At 36.1% G+C, this 18,272-nt stretch overlaps 1 protein-coding gene across 1 annotated transcript; it reads left to right on the top strand.

Annotated features, from left to right (window-relative positions):
* The first annotated feature begins 6,645 nt into the window (after positions 1-6,645).
* Positions 6,646-13,901, top strand: cibar1 (CBY1 interacting BAR domain containing 1). Its single transcript, XM_056233933.1, has 9 exons — positions 6,646-6,815; positions 7,409-7,643; positions 7,723-7,791; positions 8,019-8,120; positions 9,870-9,875; positions 10,473-10,577; positions 11,249-11,362; positions 12,172-12,291; positions 13,391-13,901. Exons 1-9 carry the CDS (start codon positions 6,787-6,789, stop codon positions 13,499-13,501), a joined length of 891 nt encoding a protein of 296 aa, XP_056089908.1. The 5' UTR covers positions 6,646-6,786; the 3' UTR covers positions 13,502-13,901.
* The last annotated feature ends 4,371 nt before the right edge of the window (positions 13,902-18,272 follow it).

Below are 18,272 nucleotides of genomic sequence, written 5' to 3'. Positions count from 1 at the left end.
TATTACAGCGAAGAGGTTAACGTGCAGTAAAGATGTACTCAGTTGTTTGCGTCTGTGTGATGGCCGCAGTCTGGCAGTATCACCGGCTCGGAGATGCATTAAGGTAAAAATTCAGGGTGGGGATTCTGGCTGAATGCTCCAGCACAATAAAGATTGCTATTAATATTAAATGTGGGATAAATAAATGATACATGCATGACACTTCTGTGGAGTGGGGCTTAAAGGTACAATCAATTTTAAGGGTATGAAGAGAATTACACGGCTGATTCAACTTTGGCCTAATGCATGTGCACTTGTTAATTTACCTGCACATTAATGTTCTTGGTAAGTACTTTCTTACTCTCAGTACTTACAGTAATGCATCACATCATGCAAGTGCCAATTACCAAGAGAAGTAACTAAGTGTACATGATATATGCTGTGCAATGCCTCAAAAGACATTAAGAATAAGAGCTGATGCATAGTCTACATGCTATGTATAAAGAACAGGGGCAAGTTTTGACATATCTAGTCCAGTTGCATAAAAGTGGTTAAGTTTAAAAGTGTTTTGAGGACGATTTGGTGAGTTTTCTTGTAAATCTTCCAAACTAAAATTCTAATGTTGGATTTTCAATTAGGGAACACAATAAACCACTCTCTGTATTTTTTTGTTTATAAATGCTGAAATGTCTTTAAAAAAAAAGCTTTTAAAAAAGTAATTAAATGGATATAAGGATGAAAACGCGTGAGCAAAATGTTGATATAAATAATATGAGATGGAAGGAAAATTATATTTCAATGTTTTTGCAAAAGAGAACACCAAATATCTTGTGGGAACGCAAAGGTTTTGCAAGCAAACACAAAGTTTCTTGGAGGAACGCAAAAGTATTGCCAGGGAATGCTAAACTGTTTATGGAAACAATATGAAATGGGAAGAAAAAATATTTTAATGTACACAAAATTTCTTCTGGGAACATACAATTTTAGCAAGTGAACGCAGGTTTTCTTAGGGGAGCGCAAGCATTTTGTGAGCATAAGCATCGAAATACAATTTTTCCCAACTTGCCCACATCAACATGATCAACCAGTGTTCAATGAATTGAATCTTTTTTCCTGGGCAATCACAATGGAAATGTCCAATAACGTTTTTACAGTCACGAGTCACGACTTTAATTTTCAAAAATGGGGAGTAAAAAATGTCTCCCCTGCTTTTAGTTTGTGCATGGGTCTCTACATTCATAAAACAGACTTTAATCACCATGAAAACAAAATTGAACATTCTTATTTCTTCACGAAATATTGCGGCATTTATTATAAATGATTTATCTATGCACATTGTTATTCATTTATGTAGTAACTCCGTAACCTTCGATCAAAATAACTTGTCACTCACATGAGATCACAGCAACAGCAAATCACAGATTTAACGAATTCCCGATGGACGAAATCAAGTTCCAAGCCATTTCACAATAGGGAAGAAAAGAATATTGCAACTTTCATTTCATGTTGCCTTTAAAGAGCCGCACCACGTTTAAAGATGTAAAAGAAGATATCTTGGGACAGATATGCAATCATAATATGAGTCAGAATTAAATATACAATGATGGAATGATTTCTAAGAGGGTATTGTTTGTATGTTAATGAAACTATTGCATTCTTCTAAAAAAAATTGACATCATGCAGAGCAGACCAAAAGCATCAGCGTAAGATGGGCTTTGCTTTTTTTAATGAGAGCAGAATGAAGTAGTAATCAGCAGAAGGTTTTGTCTAATTTGATGTAGCTGCTGACAGACACCACAGAGCGCATAATGACAGAAGCAGGCAGGCATGCGGACACACTCCTGCCGGTGATTGGTGGGGTGTAGGGACCGTAGAGATGACTTGACACCCTTAGAGAACACAACACTGATGAGGTCTCACCTGCAAGCAAGAAGGGCAATGCTCAAAGGCCCCGATACCTCTCTTGCTGGGCCCTAGACAGCCAAAGCTCCTGACATATGTCATTCCCAATCTGTTCAGCGGGAACACTCCTTTCCTGACATAACCTGTCAGCGCGGCACAGACGGCCACCAACACGAAGCTCACAGAGCTGTGTTGATGCAACCCACTTCCTGCTAATTGGTGTTTTTGTAATAACACCATCTGTTCTTTAAGAAAGTCAGACTCTGTCTCTAAGAGGACACAATCTTCCAGAACAAATGAATACACCAGACAAACAATGCAGTGTTTTTTTGGGGGGGCTGAGGGCAACTTCCACAAGGTGAAGACTGAAGATCTAAGGGGAAAGAGGAAAGCTGTGTTCTAAACATCTGTTCGTTCCTCACTTCTAATGAATGCATCATATAAACGGTAATGTATGCTTTAAACCTGCAATCTAATCCCATATGATTTATTTCATGCACTCATACAGAAATAATCACTTGAAAATCACCTCATAGTAGAAATAATACAGGCATTTTTTTAGAAAACAGTATATATATATATATTAGGGCTGGGAAAAAATTAATCGTGATTAATCGCATCCAAAATAAAAGTTTTGTTTACATAAAATATGTGTGTGTAGTGTGTATAATTATTTTGTATATATAAATACACACACATGCATGTATATATTTAAGAAAAATGTGTTATTAATATAAAAATATGTATATTTATATATAATATAAATGATGTATAAATATATATACAGTATATACATGCAAATATTTCTTAAATATATACATGCATATGTGTGTATTTATATATACAAAATAATTATACACACTACACACACATATATTATGTAAACAAAACTTTTATTTTGGATGCGATTAATTACGATTAATTTTTTCCCAGCCCTAATATATATATATTTTTTAAAGGTTCATCCAAGCAGAATTATAAGTGTGGTAAGAAAGAATTTGCCTGCCATCTAGTGGAAAATAACTATAATTACTGCACTCCCCTGCATAGACATAACTTTATATATACTGTGGTTTGTAATAAACATTATTTTAAAAAATAAAAAAGCCATGTAGCCTATGGTCTAGCTATTGTGATAAAAAATAATACTGTCTTGCTGTGATTAAACAATGGTTATCATCCAATGACCCTGTTTACTTGAGCATCCGTTTTAAAAATTAAGTGTCATAGCAGAGCTGCCAACTCTCACGCATTGGCCGTGAGACACACTCATTTGATTGGTTTCACACACCACCCACGATTTCTCACGCTGAAGTGTCAACCGGTCGGTCAAACGCCAGAAAGATGCTTTTATCTATAGATCTACCTGTTGAGCCACTCGTGATCGACTAGTTATGCCGCAAATTAGTTAAAATCTCCCGGAATCTCGAGCGAGCGCGCACGCGAGACAGAGACTGTGCTCCAAACCGAGTAGCGCGCGCACGCCGCACGGCAGAGAGGGAAAGCGAGCGAGAGATCTTGCGTGTGCAGAGAGAGCATCCTAATCTAGAAACAGGACAAACCCCCCAGTTAAAATATTTCTTTATACATGCAATCAGCACAGTCCAAATGTACTAGGCTATTTATTCTATAAATACAATGTTTCTTAAAAATGTTTCTTCAATAGACTCACACAACTGTCTGTAGGCCTATGTAGGCTAACGTTACTCAGAATTACTGGCCTATTTGTTTGGACACCGTTGGGTAATACAGGCTAGGCTACTACTCGAAAATAGCTAGCTAAGTTTCAAACTTACGTAGCCTATGATTTTTAAAAGTCATAAAATGTGACATTAGCACTGCACCAACCCTCAGTATAGGCTATTGTGTGGTAGGCTAAAAGGAGTGCACTTGTCACCTTACCTGAATATGTGTTTGTAAATTTGTGTTGGATGTCCTCGACGTGGAATCTTGCTTATCTTCGGACTGCATAATAATTACATCTTTTCCACATATTTGTCCTAACACATGGTGATGGTGGGATAGTGAACGATGTAGCGCTAGGTAGGCTTCTATAGCCCAACGCGAGAAGTTGTCTCAGTTTGGTGGAGAACAGCCCAGTTGATTCGGTTTAATGAGTGAGTCAGTTGAGTTGAATGAGTGAATCATTTACGCTGGAATCGCGCCGCTTGATTGAACTTGATGATAACTTATAACATGGTCACTCATTCCTGAATTGGACCTGTATTGATTCTAAACATCATACAGAGAATACTGTACTCGTGTAGGCTATTTATTGGTGAAATATTGCCAAGAAAAATTGGCAATCGATAAAATAGCTTCACTACTGAAAAATGATTAAACTATAGTTTTCTAGTCTCGCGTAGCCAGACCTTCAGACTGACGTTCCGTGGGCGTGACATCTGAGGCTGAGACTAATAGTTTTCCTACTTTTACTGGTGCTACACTTTTGGACATGATCAGATTAATTAATATATTCAGTTAGAATGGATGTATCATGCGTGCTTTTACATGCACAAAAATTCAGATTAATAGCTGCATGCATTAGCCTAAGGGCTATATGCCGCATGCATCTGTCAGTTAAAGATTTCTAGAAACCAGAATATTGTGACAATCAGATTAATGTGTTTACATGACATTGAAAGTCAGAATTTGACCAAAGCATAATTATTGTTCATGTAAACATGCACAGTCAGTCAATGATTGAAAATAATGTAAGTTACCATTTCAAAGGGTTCGTTCACCCAAAAATGAAAATGATGTCATTAATTGCTCATCCTCATGTCATTCCTCATTCCCCAATTCCTCCTCTGAATGTATTTAATTTACTGCAGTATACAATGATTGAATCATGTTGTTGTTTTACTTGATTTATGATGAATGTTGTGCTCTTACTTTCTGGAATGTTTTATGTGTTGTGTGTTTGTGTGTGATTTGTAGTGTGGCCATCTTGGCCAGGACTCCCTAGAGGGAGAGATTTCTTTTAATCTCAATGGGACCTTCCTGGAAAAATAAAGGAAATAAATAAATAAATAAAAATTCCAACCCCCTAAAGAATTTTGTTCAACTTCAGAACACAAATGAAGATATTTTTAATAAAATCTGACCGATTTCTGTCCCTCCATTGACAGCTCCGCAACTACCACTTTGACGCTTCAAAAAGTTCATAAAGAGATTGTAAAACTTATCCATATGAATTGAGTGGTTTAGTCCAAATATTCTGAAGAGACACAATCACTTTATACACTAAACATATTAAATTTAGGCTTTTATTCACATACAAACATTCATCAACATACATATCAGTTCTGGTAAACGGAAGCTCAAGCATTTTTGCTTGACGTGTGAAACCAATGAGGTTCATTATCATGTTACGCAGCAAGTTCGAGCTTCCGCTAAAACCAATGAGGTTTGTTCTCGCGCATCAAGCATGTTTGGTTGAGCTTCTGTTTATGTTCGCTGATTAGTGTTTATGTGAATAAAAGCCTAAATTTTAAATCTGTTCATCATATAAAGCGATCGAGTCTCTTCAGAAAATTTGGACTAAACCAATTTATATGGATGAGTTTTACATTTGGAACAACTCGAGGGTTAGTATAAATGATGACAAAATTTTCATTTTTGGTAAACTATCCCTTTAAGACTTTAGGTTTCTTAAATAGGACTCACAGTGGAATGCACAGTGCACACGGCTAAATGCAACGTGTTTTACACAAGCAATCTGTTACAGTGGGATCAATTCCATGGATGATTAAGCATGATAATGAAGGTTTTTGGACATTCTCCACAGAGGCGCAGACACAGCAGCTGGTGACATTCATGAGCACATCACAATGAATTCCCATTACTTTCAATGATCATGAAGCCTTGCTTTTGGCAATGTTACAAACCCAATAAAATCGCTAAAGTATGCCATATGTGTCTGTTAAGAGGGGAATTAAAGTCAAATTGCTTTATTCATAGTAAAAAAGAAAGCAAATCCAGCAGATGATTTTGTTCTTTCATATCGCTGTTGACATGATGGTCAAATTAATTCACAGAGGGCAATACATAAAAAATGTAAGCTAGGAGAGGAAAATGCCATCATACCAATAATCATATTTTACAGAAAACTTAATAGAGTATTTCATCTTATAGTCTCAAAACCTGAAAGAGAATTAAATGGATAGTTCACCCATCAATCACCCTCATATTGTTCCAACCCTGTATGAATTTCTTTCTTCTGCTGAACACAAAAGAAGATATTTTTAAGAATGTTGGTAACCAGACAGTTAGGCTAGTATTTAAATTTAAAAAAAATTGGAAGTCAATGGCTACCGTCAACTGTTTGATTACCAACATTCTTCAAAATATCTTCTTTTGTGTTCAGAAAAAGAAAGAAACTTATTGGAACAACTTGAGAGTGATTAAATTATAACAGAATAAAAAAAAATTGGGTGAACTATCCCTTTAATATTGTCACATTATTGGATGTATGCTCTTGACGAATCAGTCCTCATATAAGTGAAATATTAAAAATTGTATTATGAAGCAAATATAAAAGTCTGCTAATTTTACATTAAACAGCTTTAAAAACATAAAACCTTAATTTCATGTTGTTGGAAGTGGAACAATTTGTAATAGACCTAGATAGGTTATGCAATCTACTAAGCCAAATTTGCTGGAGATTTTTATATATATATATATATATATATATAAAGTGTTTATTTTTTGTTTTGTTTTGTTTACCAGTAGAGGGCGCATGGTAACTTTTAGCTCCATGGTAACGGCACGGCGTTCATCCATATTTCCTGCTGCAGCATAAGCATTAGCACAACACTCTTTTTAGTATTTTAAATACGTCATGATTCTTTTCGCTTGATGTTATATATTTAATGAATAAATCGATATTGGTTTCGAGTCATCATGAGCCGCACTCCTGATGCAAGAGCGAGGTAAAAGTTGTCCAGATTTGTTATGACGTTTGGGAAGCTAATCTAGCCAGCTAAGCTAAATGATACAAGCTGTAACGTTAGTCCATTTGCTAGCGGACGTTATTGTGTAACTTAAATGACTATATAACTGCAAAAGCACACCTTGTATCAATATATTAAAACAAAAACTGCATAATTATCTGTGTAACCGAAATGAAAAATTGTTAACAGTTTGACATGTTTGCACATTTCGAAGATACAATATTTATTTTTAAATGCTATATGACGTCCTAACTTAAAGAGTATTATAAAGACATGACTGTTTAATTTTGTATTACAATTTTTTTAACCTGATAAATTCTGCTTTTAGATATAAGCAGGATACTACAAAAAACAGCTTGTTTTAAATATCTCTTGTTTGAAGAGACTGTATCTCTGGTTATATTAAACACTAACGTTAATAGTCTTGATATGCGGACTTTTGCTCTCTTGCATAGTAAATCTTATAACCCTTTTAACATGTGGATGAAGGGCAAAACCTATAGTCTACAGGTTTATCCTAACAAAATTTCCTCATTCAGATTATCTTAATTTTTCTATGTTGCACATTACAGAGACATCCAGACCAAGCAGATTCAGGACAACATCACCAATGTAGAGAAGCACTTTGGAGATCTATGCCAACTGTTCGCTGCTTACGTCCGTAAATCTGCACGACTGCGGGACAAAGCCGACCTCCTGGTCAAAGAAGTCGGCCTTTATGCTGATACAGAGACACCAAACCTAAAATGTGGATTGAAGAATTTTGCAGATCAACTGGCCAAGATTCAGGACTACCGGCAAGCAGAGGTGTGTTTAAAACCACGAAAACATTCTTTAGCATATTTGTGTTTCCTACTAATATGCAAACACATACTATTGTTCACAGGTGGAGAGGCTGGAAGTGAAAGTTATAGAGCCTTTGAAAGCATATGGGAATATTGTGAAAACAAAAAGGGTAAGGCTTTCTTCATAAGCCCCTCAGTGATGGAGTGCAAGTAAATGGGTGCATACTTTATAGTTAAAATATAAAAATGACCTTATTTCAGTGATCTCATGAGGGCAGCATTGCATCACATTCTGAGTAAGCATGATGTACAGTGACTGTTGTCACAGGTCAAAACATAAGAACTAGGGCGCTCTGTTCTTACCAACCTTTTGTGATTTTATCCCATTTATGTACAGGAGGACCTGAAGCAGACGCAGACTGCAAGGAACAGAGAGTCCAAGCAGATGCAGCAGCTTGAAAGAATGAGGCAGAGAAACCCGTCGGACAGACAGATCATTGTATCCTTACAATCAGATGTTATTATTTCTTCTTTCACTGGAACTACATAGCTGTGAACTGGAAGAGTAGTACAGATGTCAACAGTTATTAGTCAAATGACCCTGTATATTAATAAATAATCAATAAAAAAAAGAATAGATTTAATTACATACAAAATATTTGCTTAGAAAGCCCCAAAGTAAAGATATTTTACAGCATTATTGTGTCAGATAAGTAAATGAATTAATACATAAAAAAGTGACATTTGAAGTTAATACTGAGGTAGACTTAGGGGTATTTGGCCATCTGCAAGTTACAAAGTATAAATTTAAAGTTTAACCCTGTATAATTCAAAATACCTGCATTTATCGCTGCATATTTTGGATCGACACACACAAAACTTTAAGATATTATTTTAGAGCTGCAGTAAATGATTTCTGAGAAACGCTGTTCAAAGTGAATCTGACTGAGCACCACAACACACTTGTAGCCAATCAGCAGGGGGTGTGTCCACTCATGATGGGGGAGGAGAGAGAGAGTGAGCAAGAGGGAGATTTAAAGAAAGACTAGAAAGAGAGATGGCTGAGAGACATTACAAAAATGAAAAAGTCAGAGGAATATCACTGGGGAAAAAAAGGGTTGTGATTAGGCAAGAGCTTTAAGACCCGCGTTAATAGTAGAAAAGCTGTGTGAAAACATATGTGAGTAACATTGGTTTTGCTATGTTTCACAGAACTAAGATATGCTGTTGTTGTGATGTTAGCTATCGTAACAGGCCAGTTTTGAGGGTCATTGTTTTTCTGGAGCTGGTGTGCTACTGGCGATTAACAACAAACACTTTCTTGTATACTCTTGTGTACTGTGTGTTAATTTTTTGATCTTCCTAGACAGTCATTCGTCATCTTCACTTTATTTTTGCGAAGCATTATTTTGTTTCACTTCAGCTATGATAGAGAGACATGCACTCTTGCATTGTGTGTTTGTACATTTCGGGGTTGGAGCAATGAAGGGAGGGGTTGGTTTGTTTGGCTTGATTTCAAATAGCAATAGTGTTTCTCAGGAATCGCTTACAGCACCTTCAATATTGCCATTGTGTTGTAATAATTACGAGCACAAGTTGTAATTGCTGCCTAACGTTAGTTGTGTTTGCTTAACTGAATACATGCAGTTATATAACCACATAACATGCTATTGTATAGCTGTATATTACTTCCATTTGGACATTACTTTGATACACTTATCTCTGGTTGCTTCATGAAAGCTGCTTTGAAACAATACTTATTCTAAGCATTATGTAAATAAGCTTGAATTTAATTTAATCGTATACAGGTTCTGGGGGTTTAATAAAATGTGTTTGTTTTTTAACATAGATTTTAATACTTTAAATACTGATTTTTAACTTTATTAATTAACATGAATCGACAGCCTTAAGGTCCTTGCACATTGAGTCTGAAATTTTCGTATGCGTTTTTTCGTATTCGTCATTCGGTGGCTCTAAAAAGCCAAAACATCTCTCAAAACGCTTGCGAAGAACGCAGAAAATCGAACCCGATCCCAAAAAAATGATGACGGACGAAAGTTTTGAAAGCAGTGTGTAAACGTGATCGACACAATGTGAGGTCGTATTTATTTTTTTAACGTGCAAAAATTTCGGACGCGAATTTCGGACTCCGTGTGCAAGGACCTTTACTCTTGACATTTTAATGCCATTTAAAGATATTTGTTGTAAACCACAGAATTACAGATAATACCTTAACAGCCTTTCTCAGTCACAGGTGGGCCTTGTGTGCAACACACTTTAATATCATCTTGAAACTACTTTTATTTAGCTTAATTATAACCAAGTAGGTTCAATTCAGCCTGGTTCTAAAATATCACACATACCAAAGTCCCTTTCAGGCAAATCATTTCACTCGGCGGCCATCTTTGAAACGCCTCTTGGGCAGCTATTTCAAAAATTCATAGTTGAAATCACCAATGAAATCTGACAACAACTGTCTCGTAAATGTTGTTTTTAAATGCTCAATCATAACAAAAAAACTGCATTTTTCAGGCTGGACCAGCCAATGCATATGTGCAGTCCTAAGTGCATGTCTCAGAACACTGACTGTTTCTACACCAACCAGAGCGTCTAACTGCAGCTGCAGTGACTCAATGACTTTACCAATTGGCGATCGGCTCTTTTTCTTAAAAGACTTACTTACTGCACCATCTTTGTATAACTAAAAGTCTTTGCACATACTTAACTTGATGTGAAACTTCTCATTGTGCTAGTTTAAATCGTCTCAGTAAGCTGATAGACTCACATCATTTATGTCTGCTGCTTGGAACACTTTGTGTTTTACGTTTTATTGTCGGTTGTGTGACGAAAGGCTGAGAGTGAACTTCAGAGAGCCACAATGGATGCCACACGCACGACTCGCCAGCTGGAGGAGACAATAGATGACTTTGAAAAGCAGAAGATTCGTGATATTAAGGTCCTTCAGACTGCACGTTTGCTTATTTCTTTAAAAATCTCAGGAAAATGAAACCCACATTTAAGTACACTACCATTCAAAAGTTTGGGGTTATTTTTTTTTATTATAAATAAATAAATAAATACTTTTATTCAGAAAGGACGCATTAAATTAATTAAAAAGTGTCAGTAAATAGATTTATAATGTTAGAAAATATTTCTTTTTCATATTTCAAATAAATGCAGAACTTTTTATTCATCAAAGGATCCTGAAAAATCCGCAGAAATATTAAGCATTTTTCATCATTGATAATAATACGAAATGTTTCTTGAGCACCAAATCATCATACTTGAATGATTTCTGAAGGATCATGTGACACATTCAGTAATGATGCTGAAAATTCAGCTTTGCCATCACACAAAATATATTAAAATAGAAAACTGTTATTTTAAAATGTAATATTAATTCAGAATATCAATCGTTTTACTTAATTTTACTTGATTAAATATATGCAGCCTTGGCAAGATTAAGAGATTTCTTTAAAAAATATGATAAAATATGACAGAACCCAAACTTTTGAACAATTGTGTATATTAATTATTAATATAATTTATATTGAATTACAGTGACGTTTCTATACATAACATTTTCCAGTGCTACTTCAGAGAAATTAATATATGTTTCCAATGCAGAAAATTTTGGGTGAATTTGTGACGGTGGAGATGGCGTTCCATGCCAAGGCGTTGGAAATTTACACATCTGCTTACCAGGACATTCAGAATGTAGATGAAGAAGGAGACCTTGAGGTGAGCGCTCTACACCAGAACCGCTGCTCTGGTGGTCCTGCTGGTTTGAGCTTGTCTGTCTTAATGTCTAATCAAATTATACTCTTTCTCCTCCTGAGATCCCCCTGCTGTCATAATGATGAAAGCTCTAGTTGCTGGGGTATAAGGCCCCCTCCAATCCTGATACGTAAAAGAACCGGAGAGGCATCTTGCGAAGCGTGTTCAGTCAGCTGTGGAATGTTCGCAGTGTGGCTAATGCATTTATTTATGAATTCATAGTTTGGCGTGCCAGAACTAATTTTGTACTCAAGAAAGACTGAGTTTGTTAAAATTTCCTTGACTTGCCGGTGAGAGTATCACATGAATATTATTTCATAAGGGATTTTTTTAAGGGAAATATTTCCTTGTTCTTGTCTGAACTTTTCCTGTAATTGTATGTGGAAACTTGTTATAGTCATATATTGGCACATGGTGACAGTTTTATGAAGACACAACTAAAGCATATAGAGATGGGTCATAAATATTCTTCCTGTAATATTTAACTGCAGTTAATAAAGTTGAGGTGACAATGTTTGTTGGCACACCCTCACCAGGACAGAGTGTGTAAATGTTTTTTTCCCAATCTAAATTACATGTTTCTCTGTTGCTACAACACAGTATGTGGTATTAGTTTGTGTTGACTTGTTTCTCTTCTTAATATATTCTCGTTTGAGCTCGACTGTTCTCATTATTGTTTTATTATGTGGCGGGTGAGTGAGATGACATTAGGTTATTGGTGGTCCATATGAAGAGAAGTCTACAGTCTACCCTTTTTTTTTTTGTCTTGACAGGTATTTAGAAATTCACTGCACCCCCCTGATTACCAGTCACGGTTAGAAATAGTTCGTGCCAATTCTAAACTGTCCCTGAATCGAACTGGTACATCAATGAGTAAATCAGGAACAATGCAGGTAAGTGCTTCCCCATATCTTATACTTACATTTACATTTACAATAGAAAGTGTTAGCATTAATAGGTCAAATGTTGAGAAAAAAATCTTTGAATGCATTACGTGTTACAGTAGAGGTGCATGATTAATCGTTAAAAGATTGCAATCTCAAACACCCACACAACTTATTCCTAAACGACAACGACACAGCTATATATATTAAACCTTTGACAAGTACGATCACAGCATAACATTCAAACCTTTTGAAAGTAACTTGACGCCTTCAGATAAACATTGTATCAATTAAAGGTGTGTTCCAAACGAAAGTGAACACCTGAATCCCTTCACGAAAGGCCCTTCCACAAGTCCGTTAGCAAAGAGTATATGCGATGGTCACTTCAAGGAAGTGATTTTAACGTTTATGGTCATGTGACCTTTAAAGCTAGGTGACAGGAGAGTTTGAGTTGACGTATAGACAGAATCATTCAAGTTGCTTTGTTTTGTTTGTGATATTATACATTAAATTTTTTTTTTTTAACATTTTATGACCCCTATTGATTACACCAGTAGGTGGCAACAAGTGACTGTAAAAAATGTATTTGTCATTGAATCATTTATTCAAGAGACTCGTTCAAAAACGCTGATTCATCTAGTAGTGAAACAAGTGAAGTATTTATGAGTCGCTGAATCATTAATTCAAACTGAATTCAATTTAAATTAATAAAATATTTTTTAAATAGGCTGTAGCCATTAACATTTTGTCAGAACCTTTCTTAAATTATGTTATTTTGTTAAGTTGTCTATTCAGAGTCATGAGAGAATCATGATCTCAGTTTTAAACAAAAATGTGCTTCTCAATTTCTACAGAATCGTGCAGCTCTATATTACAGTTAAAATTACTTCAGTTGTTAATTATATGGATAATATGGATAAACTTCTACTTCAATACAGGTACCCCAAAATGATACACAACGTAAAACAGCTTAATATGCTTTTACTATAGGAATAAGATTTTCAACACTGTCTTATTAGCATATTTCTTGGTGGAAAAATCTTATTTTAAATGTAAGTTGCATTAAAATCCCCAAAACTACGATTGAAAGATTTTTCTTCTGCTGTAGTCGAGAACATCTAGCAGACAGAGGAAAAGGGATGATGAGGAAGATGAGGACGAGGAAGAGGATGACGAAGATGAGGATGATTTGGAGGAAGTGACTGATGATGAGCATTAAAATAAAATGTCATTGCCATTTTGACTAATATCCACAGCATATCCAGACAATAACATTCCTGAACTGTATTTAAGAGTGTTTTAAATGGAGATTAATTTGTATCACCAACTATAAATGTAATGAAATGATAGTTGAGCTATGTTAGTTAAAGGTGAGTGCATGGTTATATGTTTGCTCTCTTGTAAATCATATACTATGAAATTATATTATACTCAATAACACATTCAAAGAGAGTGTTACTTTCATTTTTTAATCTTTTTAAATCTCCCATCATGTTTTTTTTGTGTACAAAGTGCCAAGCTGTTCCGGTGATCGATATTTGGTTAGAATGTGCCTTAGAGAATGTTGGTGTACCAATAAAGCTGGCTCTTTCTTTTGCATAATAGGCCATTTGCATGATCTCAAATGTCTGAGTGTGCATTTGTTTTCTTCTGTTTACTGAGCGTACATACCGAAAGACTGACTGTGGGTATGTTATACACAGAAACAATAATGAACCCCTGAAACTTGACCCGCCCTGTGTTTGGCATCATTGTGTCTCATAGCTTTTATGTCAGTCATGAATGAGTCAGAAACAGTAACCAGTACTACTGGTATACTTATGACTATAGCAATGACAGGAGCAGAAGTGTTGAAGACACATCATTAATATTGAAATGTGAGTTTAGGAAATCAGTGTATGAACCAAGAATGAAGGCCACTGAAAATGTGGACGTGCACTGTTTTATCACGAAAAAAGATGATTGGATCTATACAAGATATTCCAGGTGTTTAGCATTTGTAAAGATTTCATGAATTTTAATTGGCTGCACCTTTGGTCTGAGAAATGAATGGTCGTAGCAGGTCTTTGTCTCCAGGTGTGCGGATACGTGGCGTTTCGTGACAGATGCACAACACGGCCATTCATTCAGTGGCATTGAGGATGACAGGATCCGAGGAAAGGGTTCCCTTCTCGCCCGTCTGACTCATCCTTTATAGAGGCCGTAATGGGAAACTAGTGTGTGTTTGTGTGCGCTGTAGCGCCTGACTGTACTGAATATTAACACGATGGTTGCCTCGCAGCGGTTTGTAAAAAAAAAGAAGAGCATAACTACTGCATGAGTCAGAGAGAGAGAGAGGTGCTGCAGGCTCTGGGTACATGTTCCCCAGCATATACACTCTCTCCATCCGTCAAGCAGATGCAGAGATTTGGCTGTCACTCTAAAACCCTCTGTGACCTCTGCAGTGGTGTGTTTTTGACGTGCATCATCTCTGAATTACTGCACCACTGAAATATTTCTGATGTCTCTTTTTTTTATTATTGAATAACATTGTTTATCTCTCTATGATACATGCATTACATAGTATATAATTAACCAATTAAGTAACCAAATCTAAATATATATTTTGTTATAATTAAAGAATAAAAACAGGAAATAAATAAAAGAGTAAAATGCATTTTGAGGGGAAATAATTGTCTTTCAAATGTTTTAGAAAATATTTGTTTCTTTGAAGCTGCAGTCTGCAGTTTTTCCTCTTTGTCGCCATCTCTGTTTGAAATCTGCAATTGCGGTTATTCGCGGAAATATCAACCTTACGTGAGTTGTGCTTCGACACGACACAGCGCGGATGAACACAATGTTTTGAGGAGAGTGTACAGCTGTCAGTCGCCGCGCCGGTGTGGATACTGGCATTCAGAATCACAGATTATTCTTTTTGGAAGTATGACCAAGATAATAATTTTCACTGGAAAATGTCATCTGAACAAGTAAGTAACATCCACTTTTGTTCTGGTTCTGACATTGCAGTAAATCGCGCTGATTAAATCTAAAAATCGATTCAAAGCTTGTAATAATGTTTTTAATTCCAGTGGTTCGAGCATGTCTTTGCGTCATTACGCCACATCTGTACACATAAAGAAGGAGTCTCGGCTAATAGGCTATATTGAGTGTGAGGATGTTGGAGGTGGAGATTTATAGCCTTTTCTCAGAGCACTTGATATAATTAAACTTATTAATTTGATGGCGGATCCAGAAAGGTTCAAATGACAATCACCAGTGACAACTAGAGATTCACCCGTTGTAAAATGCAAAAGACTTCGGAGTGGCTACAGAAAAAAAGAGACTGAAACCGACCCATGCGAAAACAAGGATAAACATCTGAAGGACTTTAAATGTAGTCACGCAATGCTGATGTTAAACATTAACAATTTGAGAACAAAGTATAATTTGCACGGTTTATCAGCGCGATTTACTACAATGATTTTTTCCCCTTAGTTGGTCAGAAGAACAAAAGTGGATATTTCTTACTTGTTCAGATGACATTTTCCGGTGAAAATTATTATGTTGGTCATACTTCCAAAAAGAATAATCTGTGATTCTGAATGCCAGTATCCACACCGGCGCGGCGACTGACAGCTGCACACTCTCCTCAAAACATTGTGTTCATCCGCGCTGTGCCGTGTCGAGGCACAACTCACGTAAAGTTGATAATTCCGCGAATAACTACAATTGCAGATTTCGAACAGAGATGGCGACAAAGAGGAAAAACTGCAGACTGCAGCTTTAAAAAATAATCTCAAATATTTCTTATATTATAAGGTGGATGAAATTCTGATGTATTAAAAATGTACATAAAAGTCACAATGAAGCGGAATTAGCGACAGATCTCTTCTGCCGTAATGTTTCACCGGAAGATTCAGTTATGATAGTTTATTATTATTATTATTAAAAATGTTAAAAAAAATTCAATAAAGCACATGAATAGATGAATCATTTGCAATAAGAGCAATAATGTTGTTGTAGAGCTTTGGGTATTAGAAAAGCACATTATAAATAAAATGTATTATTATTATTATTATAACATGAATTTATAGAGGGTTTTAATTTCATGCTGACTTTATTAATATCACAGTTGTGACCCGATTCTCAGAGTGACCCGAAGTCTTGGAGAAAACAAGTCATGTGGCTTAAAAACATCCTTTTTTTGGTTTCTTCTCAGACTACTCTTTTTATTCCAACAATGTAATTTGTTGTCTTTTTTTCTGAATTCCTAGAAAGTTAAAGCAAATGATTGCTTTATTTGCTTTCAAATTCCCATTCAAAATTCTTTGGAAATTGCGTTATGAATCGAGTAACAGTTGCAACATGTCCAAAGCAGAGGTAATTTACCAAGAATTACCTTGCAATTCTTTTTTTTATTTTTTTATTTTTACAGGCAAGTCATTAAGAACAAGTTCTTATTTAAAATGGCGGCCTGACAAGTGGAATAACCACTTAGGGAAAGGAAATGGGGATAAAATAAATACAGTACATTAGAAATAAATACAGGTTAACAATCACATTAAATACAATTTAAAAAAAAACAGTTGACAACACAAAATGATTATGTAGAGAAGCAACTGGATGTGTCCATGAACAAGGATGATATAATAGTTTTAAAAGATGAAATTGAAATTAGTGTATCTAGTTTGAGAATATTTTGCAGAGCATTCCAGTCGCGAGCGGCAGCAGATTGAAAAGAAGCAAGACCAAATGCAGAGTTAGTTTTGGGAATACATAATTGAAGACGAAGTGAGGACCGGGTGTTGTATGTGACAGGCTTTGGCTGTAGCAGGTGACCCAAGTAAGGAGGTGAGTGGCCGAGAAGAGTCTTATAAATGAAAGTGAACCAGTGAATTTTGCGGCGATTGTGAAGGGAGGGCCAGTTGACAGATCTTCTTTTTTGACAGATCTAATTAATATTCTCTTTATCAAAAGTTCTAATGAAAGCAAAAAACTGGTTAACTATATACTATGTTCTGAGTAGAAGTACCTGCACTCCAGGTTTGTTCTGTCACCCAGTGCTTGTTTTTGTTAATGGTTTCGACATCCACCTTCAAAAGCATACTGCTGCCACATATAATATTGCGCAAGTGCTTATCTGAGTCTAGGATGATACGATCTGCCAGAGATGCCTTGGGGTCATAAGCTTACAGCAGGCAGAAAAGAAAACAGGCATCTGTCTTTGCTGGCTCTGACCCTCAGCTATGTAATGAGGCTATATGCAAATGTGCATAGTTGGGTTAGTAGGAATATGTATGTACATTCCATGATTGGTGTTCAAATATACAGCAGGTTTAATTCGGCAAGTTTAGTCTCCTCCTTGCAGCATTGTCCTCTATGTTTTAAGATCTAACTCTGATTCATTGGAGAAGCATGTTGTATAAAGCACCAGACCCATACATAGTTTCAGAAATAGGGAGTGGCTTCGCCCCCTGAACTGAATTTGCAGATATGAGTCAAAAATGTTGATTAAAAGTGATACTTGAAACTGAGTCTGTGAGTACGTGACACACACCTACTACACCGCTTCAGAAAGTCTGAAGCTCAAAATCAGTGGCAGATCTGTGAAGAAATTATTTGTATTCTTGTGTGTAGGGCTTCAGGAAATTCTCACGAGGACGCCAGACCCCAGGGGCCTTTCAACCCTATGAAGAACCATCGTTGGGCTTGACCTTATGGGCATAAATCCTCCTTTATTTGATTTATATGACATGCAAAGACCTAGACTGGCTTTGTGATTAAGCTATAGCTTGCGATATGAGAGGAATTCATTACCCACAGTAAGGAGCCAGTGGTTTTACTAATGTCTGGGAACAGCGCACTAATTGGGAAAATCCCATAGGATTTATACAACAAAGAGGAATGTGTCCCAACTCTTTATGACCACACATGTTGTCAGCCAAGCACATTTTCTCTATTTCCATCAGATGTGCCAACTTTGTGCTGGATCCAAAGAAACAGTATATTTC

This window comes from Rhinichthys klamathensis, unplaced genomic scaffold (genome assembly GCF_029890125.1).
Source record: "Rhinichthys klamathensis goyatoka isolate OS25496 unplaced genomic scaffold, OSU_Roscu_1.1 h1tg000384l_1, whole genome shotgun sequence".
Lineage (NCBI taxonomy): Eukaryota > Metazoa > Chordata > Actinopteri > Cypriniformes > Leuciscidae > Rhinichthys > Rhinichthys klamathensis.
The sequence above is the reverse complement of the archived record's forward strand: the minus strand, read 5'-3'. Positions and strand labels throughout refer to the sequence as shown.